This window comes from Vombatus ursinus, unplaced genomic scaffold (genome assembly GCF_900497805.2).
Source record: "Vombatus ursinus unplaced genomic scaffold, bare-nosed wombat genome assembly UNPS02014798.1, whole genome shotgun sequence".
Lineage (NCBI taxonomy): Eukaryota > Metazoa > Chordata > Mammalia > Diprotodontia > Vombatidae > Vombatus > Vombatus ursinus.
The window spans coordinates 11,317,677-11,343,941 of NW_020954576.1; the positions used below are offsets into that span (position 1 = coordinate 11,317,677).

Genomic DNA, 26,265 nt, shown 5'->3' on the forward strand with positions numbered 1-26,265 from the left:
TGTATTGAGGAGATTAAGATAGGGTTCATGTAGGAGGTGACATTTGAACTGAACTTGGAAGGAAGCTAAAAAATTCCATGAGGTGAGGTGAGGAGGGAGGGCTTTCCCAGCTACTAAGGAATCCCTTTAAAGTCTCAGCTACCCTTTCTACCAGTGAGACTTTGGGTAAGTCTTTTAACCTCCCTGAGTCACAGTGTCTTCATCTGCAAAATGAAGGTTCTGAACTAGATCCCTCTGAAGTTGCTCCCAACTTTATATCTGTTCATCATTACAAATGAAATCCTAAGCTTTCTTATAAGAATTAAACATCTCCACACTAATTCACAGTAGCTACTTCAGTAAAAGGCCTAGGTACTGCTAATGAGTTTTGCACTGAGAATCATCTTTTCATTCTCTTTGTTGTAGTACTTCCCCGGGGGAGGTCAGGTAATGACTAATGCAAAAAAGAAAAAAAATCAAAATAGAAATTATTAGCATGTACTATCATGCATCAGAACCCCGTCTACATAAAGAGCAGGAAATTGCTTAAATATCAGACTACCGTATATATCACAAACCGTGCCTGCTGCACACAGGTAGCCCTGGGGTCCTAGCTAGGGTAGCATCCAGTAAAGTTCACTGCCGTCTGCCTAAATATAGTGGGACTACGGCTACCGTTGGCTGAGGTTAATCATCTGGTTCACGGTACAAATCGAGAAGCCCGGTCCTGAGCAGCAGCTGAGCCGAAGCAATCGAGGGATCAGTGCTCGCGGCTCCGGGCAGCGGCTGCGGCAGAAGGGGAGTGCGGAGCGGGCAGCCGACGCGCTGGGCTTCGGCGGGCGAAGGGGGAGGCAGGGGTAGCGGCCGGCGGGGCCGGGGCCGGGGCCGGAGCGCCAGCAGGCAGGGAGAGCCGCGAGGAGCCCCCTCGCCAGCCCCGAACCTGCCGGGGGGAGGGAGCTAGAGACGCGCACAGAGGGGGCTCCTCTTCATGCCCAAGCAGGAAGTGAGTACAAGGAAGAAGCCAGCGGAGACACAAGGAGGAGGAGGAGTTGGGGTGTTTTTATCAGACCGACCCGGGAAAGCCGGAGTTTCCATCCTTCTCCTTCCACTTTCCTTTCGCCCCCCTTTCCCCACGCTTCCCCATTTGCCCCGAGCTGGTTCTGGTGAGCCCCACACCCCGCCTCCATGGCTTCTGCGGAGGACCCTCTGCTTACAGGTAAGTTGACATCGAGGCGGGGCGTACCCTCACCTGCCGGGCGGGTAGCGGTGCCCTGAGGGCTGGCCGCTGGCTCTAGCTGAGGGGCGGGGAGAGGGAGGAGGACCGAGTCTCAGCTGCTGCCCGGACGTGGGGAGGCGCGGGATGGGCACCCAACGTGGCACCCCCACCCACATTCCCCACCCGGGGCCGCGTTTGGAGCTGTCCTTGCGGTGCAGGACGGGGCCCCGTGGTCGTTTGGGAACTCTCGGAAAACAAGGTTTAGGGGGTGCAGTTGCCAATTCCCCTCCACCTCCCAACCCCTCACTCCCGCACACACTCCTTGTCTCCTTTCCCCATCCCCGTCTTCTTTCCTCTTGAGCCTCTTGCCCTCTTTTCATTTCTTGGCCCCAATCGCTTTTGTTCTGGACCGGGAGATGCCAGGTTGAAACACGTCCAACCCATCTCCCTGGCATAAAGCAGTTTAAGTGTTTGATTCCTTCTCTTATTTCCACCTTCCCTACTTGCATACTGTGTAGGTCCTCTCCCCCCCCCCCATCTCCTTCTTACCTTAGTCCCACAGTGGGGGTTGGGTGGGGGGCGGAGAAAGCGATATGTGTCATTCCAAACTGTAGTTACTAGAAAGTTTTAAAAGTCAGGATCTGGTCAGTCAACAATCATTTATTAAGCGCTTACTATATGCGAGTCCCTGTGCTAAGGGCTGGGCATACAATGAAAAGCACAGAACCAAAATAAATTCAGTGCACCGTGAGTTCACATCCATGGTGGGTTTAACCAGGATATTTTCTACTATATACTGCCTCTGAGAGTGAAATCGAGTAAAAACCTTCAATTGAACTCACCCTGAACTCATCACCTCTCCCAACTACATAGCTACGGGGATGCTCTTGGTCTTGTACTCTAGCCCTATATAGAGTCCAGACTATATCGATACTTTTTCTCTGGAAGTTTCTGGGGTTGGCCCCTCTAGGGAGGGCCAAAAGTAATTACTTGAAATAAGTATGCTTCATATTTAGTTACTTGAACTTTGACATAAAAGAGATCTTACTACAGCTACCTTGAGGCAATCAATAAATCAATAAACATTTATTAAGTACCTACTATATAGCAGGGACTGTGTTAAATGCTAGGGATACAAAGAAAAAGGTAAAAGACATTAAGAAATGGAGATGATAGTTGACCAAAAGTTTAAATCAGAGTACTGACTTATTTTTGTTAATGTGCTGTTCCTTGAGGAGTTTCCTAGAGTAGCAAACAAGTCAACAAGTATTTAAGGGCCTTCCATTTGCCAGCCACTGTCAAAAAATGTCTGATTATTAAGAAGTGGAAAGTGATAAATGGAAGAAAATGGATAAACTTGCCTAGATATCTCTGTAAGAAGGACATGCCCACCTCCAATTCACCTCTTTCCTTTGGAAAGAGTCAGGAAATGGAGATAAAGCATTATGGAAACTCCTGGAGTGGAGACCTGATCTTTTGAATATCCAAATGTAGAATTTAGTATTCTTCTGGCACAAGTGCCATGTCCTGCTGGGTGATTTTTGCCTGGCAAATTATTCCCTGACCTGCTGTTAGGCTATTACTGCTCATACTGATACTTTAGGAGAACATATTTACTTACTAAATTCTTCCTTCTTATCTCTATACTTTTTCCACCTCTTTTTGTGCTTGATATTAGGATTACCATCAGAGAAATATAAGCATTCAACTCTTGGCAACCAGCCTCCATCCTTTTGGCCTCTGGTGAATTCTAAGGCTAGTCTTGATAATGGATCTAGCTTCTATGCCTGGTACCCCAAAAAGTGTGAATGTTAGTGGTGGGGCAGCTAGATGGTGCAGGGGCCCAGAAATCTGGAAGACTTGAGTTCAAATTTGGCCTCAGGCACTTACTAGCTTTGTGTTCCTGAGCAAATTACGTAATCCTGATTACCTAAAAAAATGTTAATGGTGATGACTTTTTCTGATATTTCATTAAAACTTTTGTGATTTTCAGGATTCCCCCATTTATACAATGAAATCACAGTATACTACTTTAGTATCATATAATGTGGTATTATAACTTGAATCTGAAGAATAAAGATAGAAAAGTTAAACACTAGCTCTACCAAGCTGACAGAACAAACATACTCTTTTGTTTTGTTCAACAGGATCAGTATTTTAACTGGATTCACCCCTTAAAGTAAATATATGTGTCTATGTATTTTATGACAGATATAGACACATATCTACATATACACATATACATGAGCAGTAGAATAAAAAACATACAACTTTTTCCTATTAAGAAAACCCATGACAATTTTGGGTTTTCCAAAATAAAAAATTTCAGGACACATATAACCATTAGAAAACTAATTTGTTTTTATATCTATCTTACTAACTCTGTTAGTAATATGCAGTATAACACTGACTAAATCAGAATTTTTCTTCTGGAGGGGGAGAATATGTAATTTTGATTTTCTCTAGCAGTTGAAAACTAAAGGTGAAGAAAGGGTCTGTGATTTATATAATGGTGATAACATTCACTGATCCATTTTCATTCCTATGAGAAATTATATTCTTTGTGTCATTTCAGTGTTAAAATTTAAGATTTAAATTTTAGTTTTCCTATATCTTTTCCCAGAAAATTGACAGTTTTAGTGTTGGCTGTACCTATTGTACCTACCACTCCAAACCTGGCATCAACATGAGGAAAAGTTTCCTGTACTGTTGTATTCACCATCCAGTTAGTTATTTTTGTCTATCATACCAGGGCATGCTACATAAGGGCAAAGCCAGCAGCCTTTATCTCAACAGTTTGGGTTTTTTTTTTCACTTGATAGTATTTCATTTTTTCCAATTACATGTAAAGATAGTTTTTAACATTCACTTTTATAAGGTTTTGAATTCCAAATTTTTCTTCCTCTTTCTCTTCCTTCCTCCCTCCCCAAGACAGCAAAGCAATCTGATATAGGTTATACATGTACAATCATGTTAAACATATTTTCACATTAGTCATATTGTGAAAGAAGAATCAGAACAAAAGGGAAAAACCATGAGAAAAAAAATGCAAAAAAAACCACAAAAAAAAAGTGAAAATAGTATGCTTCAATCTGCATAGTTCTCCATAGTTCTTTCCTTTGGATGTGGATAGTATTTTCCATAATGAGTCTTTTGGAATTGTCTTGGATCATTGTATTGCCGAGAAGAGCTAAGCCTGTCATAGTTGATCATCGAACAATGTTGCTGTGACTGTGTACAATGTACTCCTGGTTCTGCTTACTTCACTCAGCATCAGTCCAAACAAGTCTTTCCAGGTTTCTCTGAAGTCTGCCTGCTCATCATTTCTTATAGCACAATAGTATCCATTACATTCATATACCACACTTTGTTCAGCCATTCCCCAATTGATGGGCATCCCTCAATTTCCATTTCTTTGCCACCACAAAAAGAACTGCTATAAATATTTTTGCACATGGGTTCTTTTCCCTTTTTTATGATCTCTTTGGGATACAGACTTAGTAGTGGTATTGCTGGATCAAAAGGTATGCACAGTTTTATAGCCCTTTGAGCATAGTTTCAAATTATTCTCCAGAATGGTTGGATTAGTTCACAGCTCCATCAGCAATGCATTTAGTGTTCCAATTTTCCCAGCTCTTCTCCAACATTTATCATTTTTCTTTTCTGTCATATTAGTCAATATGATAGGTGTGAGGTGATACCTTAGAGTTTTAATTTGCATTTCCCTAATCAATAGTGATTTAGAGCATTTTTTCATATGACATAGGTAGCTTTTATTTCTTCATTTGAAAAGTGCCTGTTCATATTCTTTGACCATTTATTAGTTGGGAAATGACTTGTATTCTTATAAATTTGATTCAGTTCTCTATATATTTTAGAAATGAGGTCTTTATCAGAAACACTGGCTATAAAAAATTATTTCCCAGCCTTCTGTTTTCTTTCTCATCTTGGTTGCATTAGTTTTGTTTGTGCAAAACCTTTTAAATTTAATATAATAAAAATTATCCATTTTGCATTTTATAATGTTCTCTATCTCTTGTTTGGTCATAAATTCTTCCCTTCTCCATAGATCTGACAAGTAAACTATTCCTTGCTCTTCTAATTTGCTTATGGCATCACCCTTTTTGCCTAAATCATGTACCCATTTCATCCTTCTCTTGGTAAAAGGTATGAGATATTGGTCTGTCTATGCCTAGTTTCTGCCATACTGTTTTCCAGTTTTCCCAGCAGTTTTCGTCAAATGGTGAATTCTTATCCCTGAAGCTGGAGTTTTGGGGTTTATCAAACAGTAGATTACTATAGTTGTTTACTACTGTGTCTTGTATACTAAACCATTTCCACCATTCTATTTCTTAGCCAGTACCAAATAGTTTTGATCATTATCTCTTTATAATATAGTTTTAGATCTCGTATGGCTAGGCTACCTTCCTTTGCATTTTTTTTATGAATTCCCTTGATATTCTTGACATTTTGTTCTTCCAGATGAATTTTCTTATTATTTTATCTAGCTCTATAAAATAATTTTTGTTAGTTCGATGGTTATGACACTGAATAAGTAACTTAATTTAGGTAGAATTGTCATTTTTATTATATTAGCTCTGCCTATCCATGAGCAATTGATATTTTTCCAGTTGTTTAGATCTCACTTTATTTGTGTGAAAAGTGTTTGGTGATTGTGTTCCTGGGTTTGTCTTGGCAGGTAGACTCTGAAATATTTTATATTGTTTACAGTTATTTTAAGTGGAATTTCTCTTTCTATCTCTTGCTGCTGGGCTTTGTTGGTAATATACTAATGATTTATGTGGGTTTATTTTATATCTTGCAGCTTTGCTAAAGTTGTTAATTGTTTAAGTAGTTTTTTAGTTGACTCTCTGGGATTCTCTAAGTATATCATCATCTGCAGAGTTATATTTCTATTTCCTCATTGCCTATTTTTATTCCCTCAATTTCTTTTTTCTTTTGAGATACAAGTATCATCTTCCCGTGTGGGGATGTAAACAGTTTAACCTTATTGAATAACATTTCTTTTTGTTTTGCTGTTTACCTTTTTATGCTTCTCTTGAGTCTTGTATTTGAAGATTAAATTTTCTGTTTAACTCTGGTCTTTTCATCAGGAATGACTGAAAGGCCCCTATTTCATTGAATGCCCATCTTTTCCCCTGAAAAATTATGCTCAGTTTTGCTGGGTAGCTGATTTTTGATTGTAATCTAAACACCTTTGCCTTCTAGAATATCATATTCCAAGCCCTCTAGTCCTTTAATGTAGAAGTCAGAATGTAATCCTGACTGTGAATTGAATTGTTTCTTGCTGGCTGCTTGCAGTATTTTCTCCTTGACCTGATAATTCTGGAATTTGGCTGCCATATTCCTTGGAGTTTTCATTTTTGAGCTCTCTTTCAGAAGGTGATCAGTGGATTCTTTCAAGGACTCTTTTACCCTCTGGTTCTAGAATATCGGGGCAGCTTTTTTTTCATAATTTCTTGAAAGATGTTGTTCAGGCTCTCTTTTGCATCATGGCTTTCAGGTAGTTTAATAATTCTTTTATTATCTCTCCTGGATCTATTTTCCAGGTCAGTTGTTTTTCCAGTGAGGTATTTTATATTTTCTTCTATTTTTTCATTCTTTTGATTTTGTTTGACTGATTCTTCATGTTTCATAGAGTCATTAGTTTTCACTTGCCTAATTCTAATTTTTAAGGAATTATTTTTTTCAGTTAGCTTTTTTACCTCCTTTTCGATTTGGCCAATTCTACTTTTAAAGGAGTTGTTTCACTTTTTGTGCTTCCTTTTCCAAGGTGTTGATTCTTTTTTCATAATTCTCTTGTATAACTCTCATTTCTTTTCCCAATTTTTCTTCTACTTCTCTTATTTGATTTTTAAATCCTTTTTGAGCTCTTCCAAGAGGACTTTTTGGGCTTGAGACCAATTCATATTCCCCTTTGAGGCTTCACATGTAGGCATTTTGACATTATTGTCCTCTTCTGAGTGTTTCCATAATAGCTTTTAATGGTTAGGACTCTTTTTTGTTTTGCTCATTTTAAAAAGTTGAGCTCTGCTTCTGGGGTACAAGGGGCACTATCCTAAGCTTCTTGTGCTGGGGGCCAAGGGTCAGGTCCCTGGCTTTCCATGCTGGGGCCTCAGGGGCTGGTGGCTTGCCCACTGTGCTGGGGTGGCCTTACCTAGTCTCACCTGTTGTGCCAGGGTTCTGGGGCTGGCAATTTGCCTTCCGCACTGGGGCTGGAGGCCTCACACTTGGCCTGCTGAGCCAGAATTGAGGGGCCTCAGTTGCTATCTGTGTGATGGTTAAGAACCTCCCACCGGCTTGCCTGGACACTGCCAGAACTGGACTGTGCTCACCTTTTACTCAAGTGAGACAGACCTTTCCTGAAGTCCTTCTAAGTTATCTTAAGCTGGAAAATTGTTTTACTCCATCTTTTTGTGAATTCTGTCTCTCTAGAACCTGTTTAGAGGCTTAATTTAACATTGTTTCTGAGGGAAACCAGGGAGAGCTCAGGCAACTTCCTGGCCTCTCTCCACCATCTTGGCTCCGCCTCCACTACTCACTATTTTCACCAACCATTAGAGCAGAAAAAAAATTTATCCCTCCCAGAAGCTTCCCTCCTTTCCAGCCCCTTTCCCTAGCCAGTCAGACCCTTATTGTGGATCTTCTGGACAGAGAAAGCACTGTTAATTTTATGCCTTGTTACAATGCTTATTTCACCTTTTTTTCATCATATTCTGCCTCTGTTTTCTTTTCCTCACTTGAATGTGTTCCCTTTGTCTAGGTCTTCCTTTCATGTCTCTTTGTTTTGTGTCTCCTCCCTCTTTCTTCTCCTCCTCTCCCCTCAGTTTGATCCTCTTGAGTATTCAGCATACTACTGACTGACACCTTTAAATCTGTGAAATACTGGCTGGGTAGGTGCCGGAGAAATCAAAGTTAGAGTCCTATTTCTTTATCGCAATGCCTTTCTTTCTTTTATCCCTGCATCTAGTTCTGAGAATGACGGTGCAGGGCTATTTCAAGAGACTGCAACACACTTGCACTTAAGAGTGAGCTGAAAGAAAGATTGGGTCGGTGGCCATATCCATCTGTCCTTGGTTTGGAGACTTTTGTGGTCATGGATGTAGTTCAAGACTTCAGGAGTTCTTTAAAACCAATAATGAAACAGCTGTAGATCAAAAGAAAATTCATGGTGTCCAGAAAATAGATTCTACAATCACATGTTCAAAGAATCACCTTTAATTCTTCACTAGAAAGCACAAAGAGCCGTGATTTTGGCTTATGGCACAGTGAAGATTGAAATCATCTGGTACATTCTCCTGCTTATCTGCATTTGCTCAGAAAGAAGTGAGCTAAGAGTACTTCTTTGAACTTACTTTGAGCAATTTGCAGTCTATCATTTGCTGTGAGAATCACACATTTATATAGTGACTTGATGTATCTACTGTCTCCTCTCAGGTTTTTCTAGCTTCATATGGAGAAAGGCATCAGAATGTTTGATATGGAACGAATGACTCCACTTGAAAAACTCCTACTCTAATGCTTCCATTTCCTCATCACTGACTCCCCTTCGTGCCCTGTAATCTGGCTTCTGCCTCTACCCTTCTACTGAAACTGCTCTCTCAAATGCCACCACTGACTTTCTAAATCACCACATCCAGTGGCCCGTTTCCATCTTCATCCTCTTTAATCTCTCTGTAATGTTTGACACAATTGAGTGCCTTTTTCTACTGAATATTTTCTCTTCTCTTGGCTTCAGAGATAACCTAATGTTGCCCCCTCAAACTTGGTAATCCCCAAAACCTGTCCTTAGCTTTCTTCTCTATCTGTCTGTCTGTCTCTCCCATCCCCTTTGACATTCTCATGTACTCCCATATCTTCAGTTACTACCTCTATAAATTACTGCCAAATGTGTATCTTCAGCCCTAAACTCCAGGCTTGCATCTCCAACTGCCTAGAGGATAAGCCCACCCAGATAATCTAACTTAAATCCAACATATCCAAAACATATTATCTTTCCCCTAAATGTGGTTCTGACTTTGCTGTTTCTCTCAGCGGTACCACCATTCAGATCTCAGAATTTCAAGGTTCGTTGGGATTCCAGAAGTCATGCAGTCTAAACAATATCTGACTGAGAATCTCTTATGCAACATCATCCAACGAATGAATATCCAGTCTCTGCTTGAAGGTCACCAGTGATTACCTTTTGAGGCAACTCATTCTTCTTTTGGGCCTTTATTTCTTAGGAAGTTTTGCCTTACATCAAGCCAAAATCAGATTCTCTGCAACTTCTACCCATTCATCCTAACTGTCCACTGAAGCCCAATTTCTCTTCCACATACCCTTCAAATGCTAGAATGAAACTATGATGATTCTCCTAAGCCAATTTTCTCTGATCAGGGAAAACTCCAGTTCCTTCAACAAGTCATTGGGTGGCATGGTCTCTTGTCCCCTCACTATTATGGTCTGGAACACTACAGTGTGTCAATATCCTACTTGAAATATGGAGCACAGAACTGAACATAATCCTTCAAGATGCATTTCGACCAGGAAAGAATACAATAGGACTATCCCTTCATTGTGGACATTATGCCTTTGAATTTCAAAGCCTAAATTCACTTTAGCTTTTTTGGCTGTTATGTGAAACTGTTGACTTATATTGAATTTATAGTCTATTAAAACTGTTAGTATCATTTATTGCCTGGCCCCACTTTCCCCATATTGTACTTATGAGGTTTTTTTTTGTTTTGTTTTGTTTTTTTGGCTAGGCAATGGGGTTAAGTGACTTGCCCAAGGACACATAGCTAGTAAGTGTTATGTGTCTAAGGCCGGATTTGGACTCAGGCCCTCCTGACTCCAGGGCTGGTGTTTTATCCACTGCGCCACCTAGTTGCCCTTGTACTTAGGAGTTTTTGAACCCAAGAATAGGCCTTTGCATTTATTCCCACTAAATTGTATCTTATTAGGTTTGACTCCAGTTGGATGAGATCTTTCTGGAACCAGACCAGTCATCCAATAGATTTGCTATACTTCTCAGCGTCATGGAGATAAGGACTAGATGTGTGATTTCATTGTTTAGGGAACTTCTGGATGAGGAAACTCCCTCCATCAAAGCGGTTGTCAATTTCTCTGTAATTTTTAGTCTTAAAAGAGTTGCCTGTTGGGGCAGCTAGGTGGCGCAGTGGATAGAACACTGGCCCTGGAGTCAGGAGGACCTGAGTTCAAATCCAGCCTCAGATACTTACTAACTGTGTGACCCTGGGGTAAGTCATTTAACCCTGATTGCCTCAAAAAAAAAGTTGCGTAGAAGAATAAGAGGTTAAATTAAATACCTTGTCTAGTGTCACATCACTGATATATGGGAGAGGCAGGGCTTACATCAGGTCTTCCTGACTTTGAGACCAGTTCTTTATTCCCTTTGCCACACTGTCTCTCATCACATCTGCAAATGTGAGAAGAATAGGAAAGACAATGCATCTTAGACACAGAAGGATGGATTTAGGAAAGAAGACCTGAATTTGAATGCATCCTTTAAGCGCTTACCAGCTGTGTGACCATAGGGAAGTTACTTAATCTCTCTGATCCTTAGTTTTCTCATCTGTAAAAAAAATTTAATACCTGTAGAACCTAAATCACAGAGTTGCTATAAAGCTCAAATGATGTATGTAAAGTGCTTTGCAAACTTTAAAACACCATAAATATGCCACTTTTTACTAAATATGCCTTTCATACTTTCATCCAAGTCATTTGTTAAACAGCACAGGGCCAGAGGTGGAGGGAGCACACCATTAGACACTTCCTTCCAAATTGACATTAGCACATTCATGACTGTTGGGTGCAGGTGTTTAAACAAGTTAGACTCTAAATTATCTTTTTTTTTTAAGGGATCCTAGTGTTCATCTAGTCTAATACTGCCACCTTCCAATTTTATTTTATTTTTTTAAATATTGTATTTATTTTAGTCAGCCAAGACCTGCCTTCTCACCCTCCCACTTCAACTCCTCCCTCCCCCAACAATTGAGAACACAAGAAAAACAAACTCATTACAAACATGTATAGTTAATCAAAACAAATTTCTACACTGGCCATGCCTAAAAAACTTTGTCTCCTTCTGTATTCTGAGTCCTTTCACCCCTCTGTCAGGAGGTGAGTAATATGTTTCAGCATTAGCCCTCTGGAATCCTAGTTGGTCATTACTCTGGTAAGAGTTCTGCCCAGTAATACTCCATCACATTTATATACTGTAATTTGTTCATCCATTCCCCAATTTATGGGTATTCCCTCAGGTTCCCATTCTTTGCCATCTCAAAAAGAGTGTTAAATATTTTTTACATCCTTTGAGATTGTTTTGCTTAGCACTAATCTCTCCCTTAGTCTATCCTTCCTCTAATTCCCCCTTCACCTTTCCCTTCCATTTTTCTGTTGAGTGAAATGAAGTTTTGTACCCAACTCTGTGGCGTGTAGGCATGCATATGTGAGTGTGTGTGTGCGCTCACATTTGTGTGTGTTCTTCCTTCTTTTGCTCAATTCCAATGTCAGCCATTCCATTCCGCCCTGTCCTTGTTTGTATTTTGTGCTGATTATATGAGATAATTTTTCTTCTTGTGCGTCCTGATCATATGAGATAATTTTCTCTAACCTCCCTTTCCTTTCTCCCCATCTTCACCTCAACACTGGTGTATTCCTCTTTTTCTGTTTTTCCATTCTTTTCTAAAGATCACCAAGACATAACAGAACCATTCCCAGGTCTCATCTAATTGAACTCTCATTATGAACCCTAATGATGATAAGGGTTCAGAGGGGACACATGTATCATCTCCCCATATCTGAATGTAAGCTTGTCCTTGTTTAGTCCTTTATCATTGTTCATTCATGTTTACCTTTTCACTCCTGTGTTTAAATTTCAAAGTTTCTTTGCAGCTCTGGTTTTTTCATCTGCAATTCTTGGAATTTCTCTGTTTTGTTAAAGGTCCATTTTTTTCTCTGTTGTTTTTTTTTTTTTTTTTTTTTTGCTGGATAAGTTATTCTTGGCTTTAAACCTATGTCTTCTGCCTTCTGGATATTATATTCCAAATTCTCTGATGCTTTATAGTGATGGTTGCTAAATTGAGTGTGAGCCTTACTGTGGTTGCTCAGTACTTTCTCAGTTCTTTCTTTTGGGCTGCTTGCACTATTTTTCCTTTGACAGGGAAGCTCTAGATTTTGGTTATGATGTTCCTGGAGTTTTTTCATGAAGTCAGTGGTGGATTCTTTCTATTTCCACTTTCCTCTCTGGTTCTAAGAAATTTGGGCCTTTTATCATTTTCTTGAAATAGGATGTCTAGGCTCTTACTTTTGGTCGTGGTGTTCAGATAATCCAGTGATTCTTAAACTTTTCTTCTCAATCTGTTTTATAGGTCAGTTGTTTTTGCTTTGAATTATATTTTCTCCTATTTTTTCAGCCTTTTGATTTTGTTTTAATATTTCTTGTTGCCTCGTGGAGTCATTGGCTTCTGTTTGGTCCATTCAAATTTTCAGGGTGTTTGTTCCTTGGGAAATTGGGAAATATTTTGTTTTGTTTTGTTTTTAACTTTTATGCCAATAAAAAAATCCTGTTCCTCTACCTTCTCTCAAGCTTTGTTTTTGTTTTGTATCTGTCAAATGCAGGTATTATGTAATTTTAAAGATTATTGTTAGATATATGTCTCATTAGCTTCATGAGGGTAGGAGCTGTGTATTATGTAAACTTTACATCTCTCTCAATTCCTAGCAGTGGAAATTAGTTAATATTTCTCTAATTCCACTACATATTGGTGTCTCATGATATGCCGACATATTTTTAAAAAGTCAAATAGTTATTTATGGACCAGAAATGGTCCATAGCAACAGAATGACAGAAATGTGTCATAGCAACCATCAAATGGAAGAGCTTTTCCTCATCTTTGACTGAATATGACTCCAGATGAAAAGGACCTTAGAGATTATTTAGTCCAAATGATTCATATTATGGAGAAACAAACTGAAACCCAGAGAAGTGACCTTTTCAAGGTCATGCAAGTTGGGACTTGACTTCAGCTCTCCTTGACTTAGAAGCCAGTGGTCTTCATACCATGCCATACTAACAGCAGACACACATCCCTTAGAAATATGGGCAATGGAGCTGAAACCTGATCTCAGATAACTGAGAGCCAGTTTCATGAGCCATAGAGTTAAATATAAGAAAGCAGGAGTGTATTTTTCTGGGGATGCCCTTCCGTTCAAGTACCCCTACATCAATGGCCAGTGATCTCAAAAGACTAAAGTTACAACCTGTACGTCAATCTCTTAAAGCCTCTATTCCCTTTAGTTAATTATCCAGCCCCAAAGAACTTCATCATGAGGCCAAAAAAATTTTTATGTCCTAATGCTGAGATTTAGTATTCTTTAAGGTAAAGAATTATAGTCTTCCCTATGACCTGCCCACTTGTTATTCTCTTAGAATATCTGCCTAGGTAAAATGCTAACTACTGTTGTTTATATGTTTTCCTTTTTCCTTCCCAAATTCACTCTTCTCTCTTTCCCATTGCTCTTCTATTGTAGTTCTTCTCACCTCCCACACTTCTGCAGCCAATACTCATTTTCTCTTGGAATGCAGGATTGGTTTCATGCTTAGGGAAAAGAGAAAATTGCTTGATCCATATAATTTCATGCACTGAGAAGGTACTTATCTTTCACTGTTCCCAAAACTCCTCCTAAAACTTAAGGAATTCCTGAATCTCTACTCTTAAAACTATATTCTTTTAACGTTAAGTCTGATTTTCTATTAAAATAACATAACTCTGAAAGAGATAGTAGTTTATCATCAGTCAATTATATTTTAGAGCATGAACTCTTAAATTTTTTTGTGTTAAGGATCCCTTTTGGCAGTCTGATGAAGGCTATGCACTCTCTTCTTAGCATGATGTTTTTAAATGCATAAAACAAAATATGTAGGATTACAGAGGAAATAAATTATATTGAAATACTACTTTAGTATAAACAAATGAAGCTTCCAACAATGAATTTTGATAGGAGAGTGAGAAAGAATTGATTTTGAGAGCATTTTGTCACTGATTTGGGGAAGGGAAGGATGTTCTTAACAATAAGTGTTCATTGAGGGGCAGCTAGGTGGCTCAGTGGATAGAGCACTGGCTCTGGAGTCAGGAGGACCTGAGTTCAAATCAGGCCTCAGACATAAAAAAACTCAGTAGCTGCGTGACTCTGGGCAAATCACTTAACCTAATGCCTCACTTAAAAAACAGAAACAAAAACAAAACAAGTGTTCATTGAAAATGGTCAAGAACGGGGAGATTTGAAGCCCAAACACAGTCAAATCAATCAATCAGTAAACATTTATTAAGTGTAACATATAAGAAGACTGGAAAGGTAGGAGGGGGCTAGGTAATGAAGGGCTTTGAACGCCAAACAGGTTTTGTATGTGATCCTGGAGGTGATAGGGAGTCACTAGAGTTTATTAAGCAGAAGGGTGACATGTTTAGACTCATGATTTAGGAAAATCACTCTAGTGGTTGATGGAAGATCAACTGGAGTGGGGAGAGACAAGCCAGGCAGACCTGCGGGCAGGCTGTTGTAATAGTCCAGGGATGAGGTTTGATAAGGGCCTGCATTAGAGTGATTGCAGTGTCATAGGAGAAAAGGGGGTTCATTTGAAAAATGGTGCAAAGGTGAAATCAACAGGCCTTGGTGACAGATTGGATATGGGCAAGGGGTGTGTCAAAAATAGTGAGGAGTCAAGGATGACTCCCAGGTTTGAAGCCTGAGGGACTGAGAGGGTAGAATCGCCCTGTATAGGGAAGGTAGAAGGGGTCGAGGGTTTAGGGGGAAAATAATGTTTTTCTATTTGAACTTGTTGAGTTTAAGATGTCTATCTAACATCAAGTACTAGATATCTGAAAGGCAGTTGTAGATGAGAGATTGGATGTCAGCAGAATAGGGGCAACATGGGTAGATTTGGAATCCTCTGAGAGGAGCATAAAGATGGTAATTAAATCCATTGGAGCTGATGAGATCTCCAAGTAAAGCAGTATAGAGGGAGAAGGGAAGAGGGCCCAAGACAGAAGACTGTGGGACATCGATGGTTAGAGGGTGTGATCTAGATGAGGATCCAGCAAACGAGAGTGAGAAGGAATGGACAGATAGGTAGGAGGAGAACCAGGAGAAAGAAGTATCACCGAAACCTAGAGAGATGAGAGTATCAAAGAGGAGAGCGTGGTCAGCAGATCAACAAAGGCTGCAGAGAGGTCAAGGAGAAGGAAGATTGAGAAAAGGTCATTGGATTTGGCAACTAAGAGATCATCTGTAACTTTGGAGAGAGCAGTTTCAGTGGGACAGTAAAGTGAGAATTGTTTTGTAAGGGATTATGAAAAGACTGAGAGGAGAGAAAGTGGAAGCACTTAGATGGCATTTTCAAGGAGTTTAGCCAGAAAGGACAAAAGCATTATAGGACGATAATGGGAACAGAAGGATCGAGATCAAACATTAACTTAGGCTATATCCTAATTTTGCTTTGGGTTAGTCTGTCTTGATGCCTTGTCCATATCATTTCTTTCTTTCTATCATCATAACACATGTATCAGAGGAAAACACAAAATAATGTAAAGGAAAGCCAAAAAAAGAAAAAAAAATCACCCAGTACGGATCTCTTTGTATCTTTCAATATGTATCTGATCATGTGGTCTCTTCTCTTATAGATAATCTAGGACCACAAATCTAACTGTCACATAAAGTTCTTCCATCTGCCCCTTATGAAACCTTTAGTGACTAAATTTATCAAATTGAACAAACGCAGTTACCTACTGTTTTCAAGGGTGAAAATACAATAACAGACACTACCTTCAATGCCAGGAACAGTTAGGTGGCATGGTGGATAGAGCACTGGACTAGGAATCAGGAAGACATCTTCTTGAGTTCAAATCTGGCCTCAGACACTTACTAGCTGTGTGACCCTAGGCAAGTCACTTAACCCTGCTTGCCTCAGTTTCCTCATCTATAAAATAAGCTGGAGAAGGAGATGGAAAATCTCTGCCAAGAAAACCCTAAATGAGGTAAAAAAGAGTTGGACACAATTAAAATGACACAACCACAACAACCCTCACGGAGTTTACTTTCCATTGGAGGGACACAATATATACACCAATAAGTGGAATCAAAGGAAATTGAGGGGAAGAGAGCATGGACACCTGGGAGGATCTAAGAGGACTTCTCTGAGAAACAGAGCACTTGAGTTTTGAAGGAAGATAACACTTACCAGAAGGAGATAAGGAAGATTACTTCAAAAGGCTTTGCAAGCTTTAAAGATCTCTAGAAATGCGAGCTGTCATCACGCTTACCACAATCATCACCATTACTTTCATCACTGTTGTCGTCATCGTCGTCGTCATAGACAAGAGGGACATCCTAGGCAAAGGCACTGACAAAAGAGATGAAGCATTTAGTCCAAAGAACAGCTGGTTTTGCTGTAACACAGAGTTCACGAAGTGGATTAATATGAAATAACTCTGGAAGCATGGGAGCCAGAGAGAGAAGGCTTTAAATGCCACGCCTAGGAGTTTCCATTTTATCCCATAGGCATTAGGGAGCTATAGAAGGTTTTTTGAGCATGAGAGTAATAGTCAGGCCAGTGTTTTAGAAAAAATTATTTTGGTACCTGTATGGAAATGGGATGGGAGAGGAAAGACTTCACTTTTGCAAAATCTCTCAAACAAACCCCCTTCTCTCCTCTAACACTGCCACCACTCTAAGGCAGGCTGGACTACTGCAATATCCTGCTGGCGGATCTGCCTGCCTCAAATCTCTCCTCTCTAATCCGTCCTTCATTCAGCCACTAAAGTGATTTTCCTAAAGCTCAGGTCCAATTATGTCACCTCCCTGCCCCATTCAGTAAACTCCAGGGGCTCCCTATTTCCTCCAGGATCAAATACAAAATCCTCTGTTTGGTGCCTTCATAATCTACCCTGCTGCCGGCCAGTCTTCTGACACCTTACACCTGGCCACACACTCTTCCATTCAGTGACACTGCCACCAGGCTGTTGTACCAACAAGACATTCTATCTTTTGGCTCTGGGCATTTTCTTTGGTTGTCTCCCCCGTCTGGAATGCCCTGTCCCCTCCTTCCCCCCCCCAGTCCTGGGAGACTGGAAGGGTCATAGATTTAGAGTAGGAAAGGCCTAAGAGGCCATCAATTCCAGACCCTTCATTTTACAGAAGGAGAAGGTGAGACCCATGAAGGTTAATTGACTTGCCCAAGGTCACATGGGTAGTAAGTGTGAGAAGAGGGATTTGAACCCAAGTCCATAGCAAGTACTCTTTCCACTGTACCATGCTGCCTAGTTCAAACCCTATTTATTCTCTAGATAAGGAAACTAAGGCCCATAGAGGTTAAAATGACTTGCCCAAGACAAATAGTAAATATCAGAACTAGAATTTAAAGCAAGGCTCTCAGATCCCAAAGTTAGAACTTTTTCCACTGAACCACATTGGATGGTTGTGCCCTCAACAGAAATAGGGAAGTTTGTAGGAAGGGTAGATTTTGGGAGAGGATAATGAGTTATATTTTGGACATATTGAGATGCCTCCTGGGCCACCAGGAGGTTCAGTTTCTGATTCAAGACTAGAACTTAAAAATAAGTAGGGCTAGATGTATAGATTTATAAGTGATCCACATAGAGGTGATAGTGAATCTACAGGAGTTGCTGAAATCTCTGAGAGTATTGTTTAACTCTCCACATAACCATCTTAACTTAAACATAGCAGAGTTCCTAGATGCCTGCAGCATTTCGGTGGTATCAGACCACATGACAGGAGAGGGCCTGAATTAGACTGGTGACTGACTGGGTAGAGAAAAGAGGACAAATTTAAGAGATATTTATTGTCAATAAGATGACTAGTGATTAGAAGTGGAAGGCACAAGAGAGGAAGGAATAAAGGATGACTTTCTTGAAGTCCCAAATAAAATCTCATGTTCTGCCAGAAACCTTTCCAAACCCTTCTTAATTCTAGTGCCTTCCCGTTTAAAAATATTTCCTGTTTATCTTTTAGGCAGCTAGTTTGTAGATACTTGCTTGCTTGTCGTCTCCTCTGTCTGACTGTGAGCTCCTTGAGGTCGGGGACTATCTTTTGCCCCCTTTTTAGATCCCTAGCACTTAGCACCATGACTGGCATATAGTAGGCAATTAATAAATGTTTATTGACTGAGAGACGAGAAGAAGGTAGAATAGTCAAGAGGTTCTAACAAGATTTCGACTCAGGTCTCCCTGACTGTAGGCCCAGTACTCTATACACTGTGCAACTTAGCTGCCCAAACTCACATCTACCAGGATTTAAATCCATATCCAGCATGTAATCTGTCTTCAAACAGCAACATGTCTGTCTCTCTCGCTATAATATGTATACATCTATATATCCCAAAAATGTATGGTTATGTTTGATTATCTATAGACTTGTAGGTTTTTATCAGTAACCTGTCCTAAAATTTAATTTTTACCGATGTATTTTATCTAACTTAATGTTATGGGAATATTTTTTCCCCGTTGAGTTTGTATAATAGGTATTGCTGCCAAATAAACTTATCATAATGCAGAAATTATAGAGATTAAAAACCTAAGTTTTATAATGTTTAAAAACAGGTTCAGGAGGTAGAAAAATAACCCTAAACAAAGATTAGAGTTTCTGACAAAGTCTTTTTGGTGATAACTATGTCAGAGAGACTGAGAAACAATTTTTTAACATGTAACAGTTTTTATATCCATAAAGGTTACCCTGGCTAGTCAAACAGATTCATCATATCATGTTTCCTTCAATAAAGGTTGAACAAACTGAGTTAGACACATCAGTAAACAGACTAAAGTTACAGATTTAAACAGTGAGTTTGCAGAAATCCTTACAAAATTACAAGGCTACATTTTAAAGAAGTCACAGTGGGCTAATTGAGAGGAAGAGATTTACATGTCATGAAGATAAGCAAAAGTTCAGTGTAAGGGAAATTCTTCCACAAATAAAATGAGCTCAATCTCCTTGGGAAGGCTTAAAAATTTCATAAATGCTATATTTCCTTCTTCCTCTTTTTTAGCCTCTTACCTCAGGAATGTAAAAAGTCTTTTCTTAATACTATAATTCTATGAGTCAGATTTTAGCCAAGTGAGATTAATATTAACAGGAAACAGGCTTCAGTTAGCCAAATGTTCCAGGAGGAATGGCATAATAAAACTGAATAAAAGGAAATTTAAAATTCTTATAAAATAGTTTTTCAATTAATTTTAAGCCTATTTCTTCTGATCTCAGAAAAGATGGGAGAGGGACCTGTGATTTCATCAGTATAATAAATTCCTGGGTGAGGAAGTTCCCTCTACCAATGCAGGTTAGCACCATCTCTTCAATATATAGCCTTAGAAAGTTGCCTAGAGCCCTTAGAAGTTGAATGACTTGTCCTGGGTCACGGAGCCTGTACTTGTGAGAACCCTGGTCTTCCAGGCTTTATCTATGTACTATGCCATGCAGGCTCTCAAAAGGAAAAAAAGAAATTGTTAAAAAAAAAATGTGACTCAGGTCCTGCGTCAACTTGAAAATCATTATCAGAAAGTGAATTTCATTATGCTTATTTATTTTTTACAGATCATGCTACAAGAGAACCAGTAGAAGATACTGATCCTAGCACTTTATCTTTTAAAATGGTATGTTGTCATTTTTATTTAAATATGTCATTTGATTTCAACTGGCTCATTATTCAGTATTTACCAAATGTATCAGGAACCTTAAAGTGATATTTTTCTGAGATAAACATCTCATCAAATAGGATATACTTTGTGATATAGTAGACATTTTACCCCTCAAGACTTAAAACAGAATTGAGCCCACATGCAGGAAATAATTAACTATTATGTATGTAATTATATATATATATATATATACATATACACATATATACACACACACACACACATAAACTTTTAAACAGAGATGTATCTACAAATCCTATTGCCTAAGACAAATTCACTTGGGGGGGGGTGGGAAGGATAGCTATAATGATCCCTAGACAAGGGGTTCTTAACCTTTTTTGTGTCATGGACCCCTTTAGAAATCCTGCAAAACCTATGACCTCTCTTAGGATAATGTTCTTAAATACATAAGATTAAAAGAAATTATGGGATTATAAAGGAAACAAATTGTATTGAAATGGTTATTTTAAAAAAATTTTAAACAGCTTTACAGATCTCAGGTTAAGAATTCCTACCCTAGAGAATATGGTTTGTGTACTCAAGGATTTTGATGGGGAAGGAAAGTGTGCTTGAGGAGAGTCCAACTATAGATATATCTGTGAAACAAGCAGGGACAGCCTTTTTCTTTCCCTCTTCTCTCAAACTTCACTGGCCCAAGATCTCTTTCCCTCAATCCCTCTTGGTGCTTGCCTTCCTCTCCAGTCAACACAGAGGCAGGAAACAATGGAGGGACACTAGGCATGCTGACAGAAGTCTATAGTCCACTTCAAATCAAGGATGAAATCTACCTCTCCCAAGTTGATTCCTGTCAAAATCATCAGTCACCCTGCCCTAGTTATGGCTTTTTATTAAATTTTGCTTGTGACTTCTGTAGCTCATGATCTGGAACTACATTGAATGGATTGGTGTGATTTGATGGATTTATTCAGTCAACCCCTACCTTATAAATCCCGAACTGTTTTTTTTTCCCCCTAGGGACTGTAGAAGAAAATAACTTTTTATTGATAAATCCATGTTTTAATATTTGGATAATAATACTACTCTTACTTGGGTATGGAAAATGAAATGTTAACAAACATTAAAATTGCTTACATTTATTGACTCTTATTAGAATATAAGCTCTTTGAGAATGGGAGCAGCTTCGGTTTTGCCTTTGTATCCCCCAATACTTAGTACAGTACAAATAGTAAGCATTTAATCAATGCCTTTTGATTGAGAGTAACAAACATTTTGTTAGTTTTTAACATATTATCTCATTTGGACCTAACAACATTCTGAGGCAAGTAGTCTTGGTATAATTATCTCCATTTTACAAATGAGGAAAGAAATTAAGGCTTGGAAAAGTTAAGCAACTTCCCCAAGGTCACACAGCTAATATATGGCTGATGGGGAGCTTAAATTGCATGTTTTCTGACTCCAAATCTGATATTCTTTTGACTTTACTACACTGTCTCTAATACGTGGGCACGAAAAGAAGTATAACAAAATGCCTTTGAAAAAGTTAATTTGTTTCTTACTATGAGTATAATATGCAGCAAATATTAGCATTGGTTAAAGAATGGGGTATTCTGTTTAATTAACTGTGTGGTGAATTCTAGTTTACCATATGCCACACATGGATTGCCAATTTTCAGAAAATGTTTATACTATAAAATATCCTTAGCACTAAACTAAACCAAATATAGTTTAATCTTTCCTTGATTATTCAGAATGCATTTTAAGAATCTTGCCATTTCTAAGGCTTTTCAATTAAGATTATTTAGTAGTATAGATATAGAAGGGTAGGAGATGAGGTTGAATATAGACTGATCATATGATGTATCCAAGGAAATATTTTTATTTTATTTGAGGGTTTAGGAGGTGTTTAAAGATAAACCCTGATAGCATTTTGCTTGTTAGTTACTTGCCTCTTATAAAAAGTAGACTGCAGAATGAATGCTTATTTTAAAGAAAAAGAGACTACAAAATGTCAGTGGTATCACCATTCTTATAGTCTGCCAAGCTAGACAATTTGGATTCATCTCTGGTGAATTATTATTATGCTATCCGTGGTGTCAAACTTAAATGGAAACTAGGGCCACTAAATCATACATAAGGACCTCTGTGGGCTACATATTGACTTAGAAAACCACATGTTAACATTACCTATGTTTTATTGCATTTTTATTTATTTCATTAATTATTTTCCAGTTACATTTTAATCTGGTCTGAACTGCACTTATGAGTGTGGTGGGACTCATGCAGCCCATAGTCTTTGTGTTTGACATTTGTGATCCTACTTTTATCCAGTTTGTCAAAGTCCTGTTATATTTTAAAAATGTATCCCAGATCCTCTTTTCCTTCTTCATTCTCATTGCTACTACCTTTTGCTCTACTCCCACCATGATAATCTCCTACTTGGTCTTCCTCACATCATTCTCATCTATACAATATACCCTGCACACTTCTACCAGACTAATCTGTCTTTATTCTGTGATTCCTTCCTATGGAAATCTTCAGTGGCACATAAAGTTAAATTCCTATGGAGGACTTGACTTTTGAAAGCTATCCATGATTTTTCCTCTGCCTACCTATCTAACTTTATTTCCCATCTCTCTCTCTCTCTCTCTCTCTCTCTCACACACACACACACACACACACACACACACACACACACAAGCGCGCGCACGCGCATGTGTGCATGCACTAAAATAACCTATTGATGTCCTAGTCAGATCAGGCCACTTTCATCCCTATCTTTAATATACTCAATGCTCATTCCTCTCTACTTGTCTACTTACATATATTTTATGGTATTCCCTCTTCCCTTCTCTCTGCCTATCAAAATTCCAGGCTGTATTCAAATCTCACCTTTTCCATGAAAACTTTTCGTTCTATCTCAGTCACCCTGGTCCAATTAGCCTTCCCTTTCTTTAGATTAAAATCGCTCACACGCAGTTAATTAATGGATTGTTAGATCTCATTTATCTTCTATGCTTAAATGCTAGGCACACAGTAAGTGATAAATAAATGCTTACTCATTTGTTGATTGAGACTGGGCCTCACCAAATCTGGTTATTTAAAGCTTCTAGCAACTTATTTTCTAAATAAACATGTGCTTCTTATACTTTTTTAAAGGTCAAGAAAAATCCATTTAAATTAAATGGTTTGTTAAAAAAACTCAAAAGATTAATATAACTTTCTAATCTTTAAAAAATGTTATTATAACAAACATGGATAGAAAACAGGTCTTAGATCCAGGAAGGCCTCTGAAACATGCTAGCTATAACCCTGTGCAAAACACTTAACCTCTCAGTTCTTTGGAAAACTCTCTAAGATTATAAGAGGCAGCAAAGTGTCACAAAAGGGAGGTAGGTAACACAGTAGATAGGGCACCAGGCCTAGAGTAAGACAGACTCATCTTCCTGAGTTCAAATTTAGCCTCAGACACTTACTAGCTATGTGACCCTGGGCAAATCACTTAACCCTGTTTGCCTCTGCTTCCTCATCTGTAAAATGAGCTGGAGAAGAAAATGGCAAACTGCTTCAGTATCTTTGCCAAGACCTAAATGGGGTCACAGAGAGTCGGACACAACTCACATGACTCAACCACCACCACAGGTGTCATTATGGGGCAGCTAGGTGGCACAGTGAATGGAGTACCAGGCCTGGAGTCAGGAAGACCTGAGTTCAAATCTGGCCTCAGACACTAGTTGTATGATCCTGGGAAAATTGCTTAACCCCATTTGTCTCAGTTTCCTCATCAGTAAAATGAGCTGGAGAAGGAAATGGCAAACTACTCCAGTATCTTTGCCAAGAAAGTCCTAAATGGGATCACAAAGGGTCACATACAACTGAACAACAACAAGAAAGTTGTCACAATGGATGTAAACTGCTGGACTTGGAATCAGGAATACCTGAGTTCAGATCTTACCTTAGATACTTATTTAACCATGTGACCCTGGGCAAGTCACTTAACCTCTCTCTCAATTTCAGTTTTCTCATCCATGAAATGGGCAAAATAATAGCACCAACCTCATAGGGTTGTTGAGAGGATCAAATGATATAATGGATATAAAAGCACTTTGTAAGCCTTAAAGCACTATATAATTGCCGGCTATAATACTAATTACTATTCCAATCTAAATTAGTAGAGGGAATTTACTAATCCAGAGTTCTATATAATAATGAAATCATAGGTCTGGTCCCTATTCTTATTACAACAAAAGAATCTTAAGCCCCAGTTGATGGCAACGTTTGAAACAAAAATCCAAGTACAGCAAGAGAATCTGTGATGTAACTTGGAATTTGTTGTAATCAGATTTATAAATTAGAAGACCTTATTACAATTCTGCTACGTGTTAACTCTTCATGTATCCTTGTGATTAAGGCCCGCCTGTGGAACATGTTACATCAATATTCCTCTTGTTGTACTGACTCCTCATTTTCCATTATCCCATCATTCTACCGTAGGAGTAAATGACATTCTATTAACAGCATTTTCCTGAACTCCAATCCCTGTCAAAGATTGCTACCAACCGGTTTGTTTATCTTCACTGTGCCCTAACACTAATCTATTGCAAACACTCCTACATTCTTAGATATTTCAACCAACATTCCTTATACCTCTTTTCTTTAACTGAAATGGGCTCTCCTCCGAGAACATTAGATACTGTGTACCTTCTCTATCAAAAGCCATTCATTCTCCTAGTCCCCCTGACCCTAAGGGCCAGGAAGTTGTGTGATCATTATCTTATGCTCCTCTCCTGTTTCCCTACCATTCCTCTCCCACTGTCTTTCAATGACCTTTTATGTGTTGAAGGCCACAAAATCCTTGTATACCACAATCTGTACCCCACTACATTCCCATGGCATTGCTCTATAGTAGACCTTACCATCTCATGGAATTGCGTCACTGGTATCTGCAGCTTTGAAATTCTGTTTCCAAACAGAGCCTCTCCTAACCTTTCTTCTTTCCCAGTCTTACTCATTCTATACCTATCCTTTGATTTTATTGCAATTTTATGCCCCTCTGCCCTTCCCTAGTCTCTCCATCTAGCTGACCCATTCTGCCTTCTTTTACCTCCATACTTAGCCTGAAGACCATCTTTAACTACTTTGATAATTCACCAGATACTTCTTTAGAATTTTTTGTTTTTTGACCTTCCCTCATCCATCAACCTGCAAATCATCATCCCTGGATAACTTCAACAATCCATTCCTACTCTAGGAATAAGGAGCATTGGCAGAGAAAATCATGAGAGTGGACTAACTTTAACCATTACAAAATCATAATGATGATGATGGTAATGATGAGAGCTGACATTTATACAGAGTTTCAAGATTTACAAGCTATTTTTTCAATCATTCTCTCATTTGAGCCTCACAACAACCTTGTAAGATAGGTACTCCATGTATTTTTATCTTCATTTTACAGACAGGGAAACTGAGGTTCAGAGAAATTAAGTTCAGTTCAGCAAGCATACATTAAGTGCCTACTGTGTGCCAGGCACAGTGCTGGGTACTTGGGATAAGGAGACAAAAATGAAACATTCCTGTCCCAAAAGGACAGTCTGTGGGGGTAGTAGTGGGGGTGAGGAGAGGGTACAACACAGTTATAGAAGATGAAAGGCAAAATGAATAAAAATGAATTGCTAGTGGAGCAATTATTGAAGGAGTGGGATCCATATAGGTTTCCTACAGCTTTGAAGAAATCAAGGGAATCTGTGAGGTTGAGGTGAGTGGGGGGTGCGTGCAACATGGGGACAGACTGCAAAGGCAAGGAGGCAGAAAGTGTTCTGTTGTATGGAGAGGCAGCATAGTACAATGGAAAGAACACAAGCCTTAGAGTCAGAACATCTGGGTTCATATCCAGCCCATCACTTCTACACAGAGATGTGTCATACCATCTTCCTTCTCCCCAACCCTTCTGCACCTCTGTTTCCCTGTATGTCTCAGAGCCTCAGTCCCTTTACCTGTGAAATAATGGGCTTGGACTAGATGGGCCTTCCTGCTCTTGATCTGTGACCTGATCTTGGAGCAGTAAGCAGGCCAGTTTGGTTAGAATGTGCCATTCATGAAAAAAACAAAAACAAAACCAAAACATGAGTGTGCGGTATCCCAGGAAAGGCGAGTTAGCTACAGATTCTGAAAGGATCTTATAAGCCCAACAGAGGGATTTGTATTTTATTCTAAAGGCTAGAGGGAGTCACGGGAGTTCCTTGAGCATGGGAGTGACATGATCAGACCTGTGGTTTTCGAAGATCAATTTGGCAGCTTTATGGAGGATGGATTGGAAATGTGAGAGATAAAGACTAGGAAGCTATTAATTAAGAGCCTGTTGGCATTTGTCTACGTGAG

General features: G+C 39.1%; 1 protein-coding gene across 1 annotated transcript in view; it reads left to right on the top strand.

Annotated features, from left to right (window-relative positions):
- Positions 1–877: 877 nt before the first annotated feature.
- Positions 878–26,265, top strand: part of LOC114049504 (ectodysplasin-A receptor-associated adapter protein-like) — an 84,420-nt gene continuing 59,032 nt past the window's right edge. The window contains 3 exon segments of the mRNA XM_027870745.1: positions 878–1,076; positions 1,079–1,195; positions 19,823–19,881. Of these exon segments, the coding sequence (XP_027726546.1) occupies positions 968–1,076; positions 1,079–1,195; positions 19,823–19,881 (285 nt within the window). The 5' untranslated portion in view covers positions 878–967.